General features: G+C 44.5%; 2 protein-coding genes and 1 long non-coding RNA gene across 5 annotated transcripts in view; 1 reads left to right on the top strand and 2 right to left on the bottom strand.

Moving 5' to 3' along the window:
- The window catches only part of LOC142574817 (heparanase-like), a 56,855-nt gene that overhangs the window by 30,893 nt on the left and 16,756 nt on the right, over positions 1-9,206 (bottom strand). The window lies entirely within an intron of this gene.
- On the top strand, positions 49-4,265 carry LOC142576408 (uncharacterized). 3 transcript variants are annotated; one of them, XM_075686533.1, is made up of 5 exons: positions 51-332; positions 414-542; positions 854-949; positions 1,518-1,577; positions 1,635-4,265. In XM_075686533.1, exons 3-5 carry the CDS (start codon positions 896-898, stop codon positions 1,692-1,694), a joined length of 174 nt encoding a protein of 57 aa, XP_075542648.1. In that variant the 5' UTR covers positions 51-332; positions 414-542; positions 854-895; the 3' UTR covers positions 1,695-4,265. The 3 variants fall into 3 exon arrangements, with proteins under 3 accessions (XP_075542647.1, XP_075542648.1, XP_075542646.1); XM_075686532.1 differs by having other exon boundaries at positions 49-332; positions 1,518-4,265; XM_075686531.1 differs by lacking the exon at positions 51-332 and having other exon boundaries at positions 343-542.
- Positions 4,000-7,664, bottom strand: LOC142576411 (uncharacterized). The gene is made up of 2 exons (XR_012826841.1): positions 7,379-7,664; positions 4,000-6,838 (listed from the first exon to the last, which is right to left on the bottom strand). It is a non-coding gene; the product is annotated as an uncharacterized LOC142576411 (long non-coding RNA).

Below are 9,206 nucleotides of genomic sequence, written 5' to 3'. Positions count from 1 at the left end.
CAGAAACGCTAGCGCCGCCGCGCGGATCTTTTCGGAAGCCGGGAGGGGGTGATGGATTTCTCGCTCACGCGGTTTCTGCAGCTGCGTTGGCGTACTTGTGCTCTTCGTTATGGAAGAAAACAGTCGACGAGCGAAGAGCAACCGCATGTGCAGTGTGCCGCAATGCACAAATCGTGCAATTTCCGGAAAAGTGAGCCTGCACCACTTTCCAAAAGATAAAAAACGGAGGAAGTTGTGGGCGATCAAGCTCCGCATCGGGAAGCAAGTGAGCGAAGAAATGGTCGTATGTAGCGATCATTTTAACAAAGACGACTTCTTTTGGGGCCACCTTGGTGAGTAATTGACTGTTGCGATGCTCTCAATGATTTCATTTTATTCTTGTGGTGAGCTGATTGTGAAATTTTGCCTTAAAGACGGGTTGAAGCCCTTACGAAAGCGGCTGAAAAGAAACGCCGTGCCTTCGCAAAAGATCCCTATGCGCTCCCACGAAGCAAGTGTGAGGCCTAGGGTTCCCCGAAGAAAGCCCCCCACAGATTCTCAAGGTAAGTTTAAGTACGCAAGTGTCACCGTTTATTAAATGTTCTGCCTGCACTCGCGCTGTTTCGGTAAATATTCCTCGACGGTGCCTGACGCTGCGTAGTGAGCATTTCACACTAGCGAACGTATTCTGCATCTGTTCTTAGTCGTTCTGTGTGAAAATCAAACAGGCGGTCAATGTGCAAGGCGTTCGCTACTTTTTTTGGCTGTAGTGAAAGTTGTGTACCGATCGGAGGTACTGCGCAAGCGTTTGTGATCTTGTATTTGTTTTGCTTGGTCTTAAAGCATCTCTTCTATTGACCTAACAATGTTGCAGGAAACGAGGGCCAACAGGACGACGTATCTGAAGTCGTCATTAATGAAGATTGCGCATGCGAGCTTCCTGATAATTTGGAAGAAAGTGAATACAATGGTGAGAATTTTTTTTCCGACCTTCGCACCCAAGTTTTGATGATGCATAGGCGTTACCGCATGTTTAAGTTTGCCGTTTCACCAAACAAGGCGAGTCCGGTTGTGCAACTGCAAAGGGCAATATATCGAGAGTGGTATCGCCGAAAGATTTTGGGCACCTAGATAAATACACGTTCTACTATTAAGAGACTAAGGCTTTTCTAATGTCACCTTAGGCAAGTAACCTACTGGAGTGACTCTGATGCAATAGTGTTCTGTGTGTGTGAATGTGTTTTTTTCTATGATCTTTCTCACTTTTTGTGCTTTTCTTTGTAATATTTCGGCACCCCCCTTACCCTTTCACCTGTGCACCAGGTTAGCAAAGTGGATGTTTACCTTCCAGGTAACCTCCCTGCCAACCTCCCCGCCTTTCGCATCTGATACTTTCTCTCTCTGCTCTTGAATTTTAGAGCAAAGGCAAGCCAGTGCAATGCATCTTGTTTTATTTTGCCGTAGGACTGAATACACCGTGTTGTAGGACACTTCACATGGTTTTATGAAGGATTTAGTTCACCATCATTGTATTGCAGACCCACCTGTGCAGGATTGGCTTCCCCCCCTTTCAAGCTCTTGCTCACGAACAACAGCAGGTAACTTTTTGCTTAAAACTGTACCAATTTCGCTCTAAATTTTTTCTTGCGTTACAGAACGAGACGCTGCAAGGGCACTTGTTGAACTTCAAGAGCTGGGCCACACACCTGAGCTAAACAAATCCGTTCAAGTGAACTCACTGGACTTCACACAAAAATTTAGGATTTCGGACGTGCTTCTTTCTGATGCTCACCTAAACACTTTGACTGGCGTACCTTCTCATGCACTTCTAAACAAGATTGTTTCACTCGTAGAGAAGTATGAGGCGGCAAATAGGATGGAAGCTTCTGTGAGGGACAGAGTTATTTTGGTGTTCATAGTTCTGAAACAGGCTATGTCATTTTCCTGTCTCAGTGTACTTTTTCAATGCAGCATTTCGTCCATACACAGATATTTTGTGCACACACTGCCTCTTGCTGCTGCAGTGCTGAAAGCTGCCATTGAGTGGCCTTCAAAGGAGGAAATTTTAAACAATATGCCTTCGCACTTTAAACAGTATCCGAGAGTGCGAGGTGTTGTAGATTGCACAGAAATCCCAGTTGAAAGATCTCGCTGTGTGAAATGTCAGCTACTGACATATTCACAATACAAGTCGACTTACACTGTAAAATTTCTCATATGTGTAAGTCCAGCTGGCACAATAACATTCATCAGTGAAGCATTTGGTGGACGAGCCTCAGACAAAGCCATTACAGCTGAGTGTGCAATACTGGAGAAGTTCGAGTCATTCACAGATGACATTATGGTCGATAGGGGTTTTTTCATTGATGACTTGTGCACTGCCCGTGCAATTGGCGTAATTCGGCCACCTTTTGCTAAAAAGGACTGCCAGTTTGACCGCAATGATGCCCTTAGGACAGCTGATATTGCTAGGGCACGGGTTCATGTAGAACGAGCAATACAACGAGTTAAAATATTTAAGCTCTTCAACTCAACTCTGTCCTGGGAAATGCTGCCTTATATCAATGAGCTGTTCACAGTTGCGTGTGGGCTAACTAACTTGTGCGCACCAATACTGGCTGATGATAAATTTCAGTAAGCACGCTTGCAAAGCTGACACAATTCATCCTCATCATTGCAATCCTATTTTATGTCCACTGCAGGACGAAGGTCTATCCCTGCGACTTTTCAATTATCCCTGTCCTGTGCCAGCCGATTTCAACTAGTGCCTGCGAATTTCTTAATTTCATCACCCCAGCTATACTTCTCCCGTACTCGACTGAGCTTCCTTTCTCTTCGCACCCATTCTGCAACCCTAATGGTCTACCGGTTTTCTAACCTACGCATTACATGATGTGCCCAGCTCAAATTTTTCTAATAATGTCAATAAGTATATTCGGTATCTTTGTTTGCTCTCTGATCCACACCACTATCTTCCTGTCTCTTAACTATATGCCTAACATTCTTCGTTCCATCGCTCTTTGCGCGTTCCTCAACTTGTTCGCAAGCTTCTTTGTCAGTCTTCACGTTTCTGCCCATATGTTAGCACCGGTAGAATGCGCTGATTGTATACCTTTCTTTTTAATGATAATGGTAAGCTTCCAGCCAGGATCTGGCATGTGCTCCAACCCATTTGTATTCTTTTGCTGCTTTTACTATAACTTCGAGATTGCTGGTGCCATTACCCTGCTTATCTTTTAGTGCATACATCTTGGTTTGACCTACGCCAAGCTTCCTTCACCGATTTCATGCTGCGTCCATCTTTTACGGCTTTTTTCAGTCTTTATCGCGTTATAATTTCGAATCAATTATTTTCGCCTTGTTGATCAGTTTTGACAGTTTCGCAAATTCTATCTTATCTCTTGAGTTGGACACTTTCATTCTTTGTCGCTTCTTTATTAGGTCCTTTGTTACTTGGGAGAGCTTGCCTACTGGTTGCCTTGGTGCCTTGCCTCCCACTTCAATTGCTGCCTCTGAAGCCATCCTCGTAACGGTTTCATTCATTAGCTCTATGTCATCTTCATCTCTGTTCTAAGGCTGCATATTTGTTTGCAACTACCAGCCTGAATTGGTCTGCTTTTACCCTTACTGCATCTAGATTGGCTTGTTTCTTCTTGACCAATTTTAATCTTTCCCTGTTCAAATTGAGGTGAATCCTAGCCCTCACTAACCTATCAGTGTTGATCAGACACATATTGCTATGGTTAACGGAACACAAACTGGCGAATGTTAATGTTACTTTAACAGAACAATCTCTTTTGGTGTATTTTCCACTTAATTTGTGCGACATCATCAGCTGTTCAATTATACATACTGTCTATAGTATGCGCTGTTGGGTCAAATAGGCGTGATGGTTATTTTTTTTTTATTTTTTCATCACTTTGTCGTGTACATTGCAATGTGTGACTAAGTACAGCTGTGAACTTGTGGGCATTGCAACCACAAAGACGTGAAGAATGTGAACCGAGAGCAGGTGGCAAATATACGAGCATGCGAGAGCCTCGCATGTGGCATACATTTATTTGCAGACAACCTATACAAATGGAAGTGATGTGTACACATTCAGTTAAGAGACATATGAAAGTTGAGAGGAGGGCGAATATCAACATTTTCTAACAAATAGTAAATATTGAATATCACATAGCAAAACGCAGACACACATTTACAGGAGGAATGTTTATTGTGGTATGTTTATAGGTGTGATACGTGTACTGACAAGTAAAAAAAAAAAGCAGCCAAGTATATCAGGTACAAAGGACCAGTTATAAACACAGAAGCACTAATTTTCAAGTAAAAAACTACTTGTATTCGCTCAAGTACTTTAGAGTGACTGCAAACAAGCTCTTCAGGAATTATGAGCTGCTGTGTGACTAGCTTTTCGAAGAATGCAAAATAAATAGTTGCTTAAAAAAAGGATCAACAGCTTTCTTCTCTTTTTTGCAACATGTGCACTGTAGACACTTGTAAAGGTGTCATTTGCAGAGAAAACATCACAGGTTGTAGAGTAAAAAATGAAACTCCATGACTAGACATCCAAAAGCACTAAATGACAGAATACAAGCAAAATTTGCAGCTGGCCATTTATGCATATGCTGCAAAACCTAGAACCAAACTTGAACTCCTCATTTTGCTTCTTCGATGCTTCAAAAACTCTTGCCATTTCAGTTCTCACAATTTGCTATACTTTCCTTAGCAGACATTGAACAGTAAATATAATTAACAATTGCTTAATTGCTGCTACATATATTGCAATTCACGGCGGCCGCATTTCGATGGAAGCGAAATGCGAAAGCACCCGTGTACTTAGATTTTCGTGCACGTTAAAGAACCCCAGGTGGTTGAAATTTCCGGAGTCCTCCACTACGGCGTGCCTCGTAATCAGAAAGTGGTTTTGACACGTAAAACCCCATAATTTAATTTTTTAATATATTGCAATTCGTAAATATTACAAAGTACTGAATAGCTTTTCTTCTAAGTATCCCCCCTCCCACTGAATGGAAGTGATCAACAACGAAAAAAACCTATGAACACCAACATACTTTCAAGCCTTGCTAATCTGCACAAGCTTAGGTAGTACCCTTTTGAAGTAGACATACTGCAGCCTGTCTACAAGTGCCTGAATATGCTCGGTGTCTCTCGGCACATGAATGACAAGGCTCTCAACTTTCGAATATACTATAAAATGACACAGATTCATGTTAAGGAGGAGCATGCCCAGTTGAACCTGGGAATAATACTTGTGAGCACGTCTCAATGCATAATTTTCTCCATCACACACAATAAATGCCAGCTTCTTAGCATTTACAAGGTCTTGTATGCTAGAGTGCTTGCCTAGAACAGGACACTTCACTTCCAGCAAGATGTTCGTTCCCCTCTGCTCACTTATTCCATCCGGGCTGTAGCCAAGCCAAGGAACATCTGGAATGACGACGAGTCCCAGCTTGCTCACGCTTTCGTTATGAGTCTTCTCGTACTCTTCAAGTGCAAGAGGCTCGTTGTCTTTTCCATACATTGTGGCTTCATTTCCCTTGAAAGGCTCCCTGCAGTACAGCCTGTCCAGCTTTGCTTCCCAACTGCGTGTACCTCTTTCTTCAAACGTGTAGAGTTCTCTGCAGATGCTTCCAGTAATTCTTTTTTTTCTTTCGCTGTGCCACAGAGTGGATGACTGATCAGTTGTCTCGCGGCATATTTCCCTAGCTTTGGCATAGGAGAGGCACACATTTTGAAGATAGAAACTCTTTTCATTTTCATTGAGATGTTCAAGAGTAAACCTTTTCAGTACTGTTTTTTCACCATCTAGCACCGATTCAAAAAATGAAAATTTTGTGTGCTCTCTCAAGTAGCAACCTTGTGTGAAAATTGTGTCGATGGCGCGGACTATGTTCAAATTGCTAGTGAAAGGGATTGACTTTCTTGCACGAGTTTTGTGTTTTGCCAGTGCAGAATTTGGTACTGCATCGATAAGTTCTTTCCTAATCAGGGCTTGAACATCTTCAGGGACACTTATTGGTTGAAGCTGCTCGACGTGGCAAAACAAACTAATTGGCCTTGGTTTGTAGATGCTGGCGGCACTGGCACGTCCCCACTGTTGTTGCACATCCGTGCATGACAATGCATCCAGGGAAGTGGCACTTGTCCTGTACATCAAAATAAACATACCTTGCTGAAATACTCTGTGTATTGGCTTTTTTCTGCATCTTTCATATGATTCAAGAAAATGTTTCCTAACAGTGTCGCGATGGGGCTAGTTGGAATTCTATGATGCAACTTGGTAGTGCGGAAAAAAAAATGAGACAGACGGGAACCATTTCAGTTTTGAGTTAGCGCTTGTGTACATTGGTTCCATTTTGTTTCATCCTTTGTTTCCGTGTTAGTAAGTTACATCAACAATATTTTACAGCAGATTCAGAATCAAAATCCTACAGTAAACAAATAAAAAAGCCCAGAACGTTTAAAACATTTCTGGGCATTCTGTGGTTATTAATACAGCCTGTGCCCACCTGAAGTGACTGAAGCAACACATACTCAATTGATTGCTGTGTGCATGTTCTTGAAACTCTGTTCCTAGTGCAACAACAAGCCCCAGATGGCATTGAAAAGGCATCATTGCCACTGACTTCTATGTTCGCCTTTTACAATGTGGCTCTTAGTTCGACATAAGGTAAACATATTCACTGTCACTTGATGCACATTACAGGCAAGCCAACTAATGAAAATAAATAAACACATGATGTATAAAGTTTTACCTGTTCAAATATATCAAAGTGGCAAACAAATGTTTGCATTGACCAGAGAGACCGGCCTTGCACGTGCATTCTCCCTGAAAACAATCAAACCAATGTTAAGCACGCAAACGACCTTAAAACCGCGCTAATTATTTACAGGGCAAATGCGTAGGCTCCCACATGCACATTGAATTCTGGAAGCCGAAAACAACACATTGGTGCTTTTATGACACTAGAACGACGAAATTGCGCGTTTAAGCCCGAGAAGTAAGTAAAAAAATAATTGCATTTAACGCGTTGCACTTTGGCGAAATCGCCGTACAGCACGCGAAAACGCTAATCATGCTGGAAACGGGGCGCGCTGGCACACCTCATTGTCTCGCTCATAGCTTCTAAATCGGCACTACTGAAATGTTTCCGTGTTACCTGGCATTTTTAACAAGCATTCCACAAATAAGCCATTGCAGGGAGCCATGAATGCACATAACGTCATCAATGCACACAACGTTTATATTATGCAGCGGCATGAGGGGTACTGCGCTTTGTTTACATCCGAGCGCCACCAATTAACTGCTTGGTGTCAATTCTCGTACATCACGTATATCTTTAAAAAAAACGTAAGGTGAAATACTGACCTTTACGGCGCCGGTTTCATTGCAGACTTGAACTTTTATAGTATGCGGGGGGCCTCTCACGGCGCTTGTCTGCAGGCATAGTGACTCGACCTCGACAGCCGCGCTTGTCGTCGCTCGTATACCGCAGCATATTATATGGCCAGCGTTAAACGCAGCCTCTCCTTCTACAACACATCTCTGCGTTTCCTTTGCAAGATCAAGGATCGCGCTTAGAGATACTAGAGGCCCGTGAGCCGCCTGCACCTGTAGACGCGCACGCTTTCGTGTCGGCTCCATCACCTCTATCCCCGCCATATTGAAACGTTCTCCGCGCCCCCTATAGTCGCTGGAAAGTGCGAATAGTCGCTGGAAAGTGCGAATATACATGGCAGGTAAAACAAATACATTACAAACTTGAACAATTGAGAAACAAAGTCTCACTCTTCGACTGTCTCAATGACTGTTAGAGCCCAGACTCGTTTTAACGTACATAGTACGGAGGCTCACTGATCTATCAGCAACCCTGATTTCAGCCAAGTCTCAGGGACAGCATGTCGTCCCGATTTTTATAGCCCAAATATACAAAGAAAAAAAAAGGCGGTAGGGCCGTTGGCCCGTCCCACAGGTTCAGTTGCCAATCAGGGTCAACCGTTTGTTAAGCCACAACCCACAGGGATGGGCTTACTCTTAAAAATAAACATATTGGAAAACAAAGCTCTTTTCCTTCTTCGCCAAAACTCCGTTGCCCTCTCATTTCTTCGTAGTTAGTGACGGGCTCAGCAAAACACGCCAGGCCCGAACAAGTTATCGCTAGACCGTTTCAAATCCCAACGGCGTCTAGGCCGCAAATGTCTCGGAAGCAGGGGCATCGATACCACGTAGTGCGGCCGTACTCAAAGTTTGTCCGCGTGGGAGACTGATGGCCCTCCTTGTCCTTCAAACTTATTGTCTACAAGACAAAGTTCTCCGAGTGCGTGTTTCCAAGACGCCGTCGTCCGAATGCACTCTTTACGTGTGCACCGCATTCCTACAGCGTGCACTGTAAGCTGGCCTTCGACACCACACCGGCAGCCGCGCCCAACAACAAGGCTGGCGATTGCGTTCCGGACGCGTAGAAGATTAGGTCCATGCTCACTGCATGCGGAACGGGGTCAGAGTTGCTAAGCCCTTCTTAACCTCGGCGGCGCCTCCAATTAGTCAGGCACTCGGGAGCCATACTCACAATACCTTGTACAGCGGTCCCTTTCAAGGCTGGTCTGTGTGGACTCGTGTGACCGTCGGCGGACTGCCTACACCGTGCGCACAATGCCGACTTCCCGGAATCGGCACTCGCCCACCTGGCACCTGCCGCGACGCGTCACCCAACACCGCGCGGTGCCTGTGACCGCACATAACACAGCAACTGTCGCCCGGCTGACACGGGGGCAAGTGAACCCCCTCTCTATGCACAAAGCACGTGGCCGATTCGTGACACTTAAGAACCCGAACAATCAGAGCGACCTTACAGTGGCTTTACTGGGTTTCTGGCTGCTGCGTCTCGATCGTGCTCCCGCCAGTTTGGTTGCTGTGTGGCAAACGTAGCGCCTACATATATAAATACATGTAGCGCTAAGTCATATCGAGTTAAGGCACACTCTGAACTGTTTTTTACGGGCATCCCGGGCGGTTTTTCGTTTATTACGCCGCCGTTACCCCGAGTTGTGCCGCCGCGCTCCAGCTGCTGCATTTCCTGTAGGGCTACTGACAGAATGCGGTTTTCAGGTGGCACGATGGCCTCGACTGGAATAAGCGCACACGACACCAAAGATTGAGCAAGCCTGAAAATATTTTATTTGCATTTTACAAGTAC

This window comes from Dermacentor variabilis, chromosome 3 (genome assembly GCF_050947875.1).
Source record: "Dermacentor variabilis isolate Ectoservices chromosome 3, ASM5094787v1, whole genome shotgun sequence".
NCBI lineage: Eukaryota > Metazoa > Arthropoda > Arachnida > Ixodida > Ixodidae > Dermacentor > Dermacentor variabilis.
This window is presented reverse-complemented; position numbering and strand designations above follow the sequence as displayed.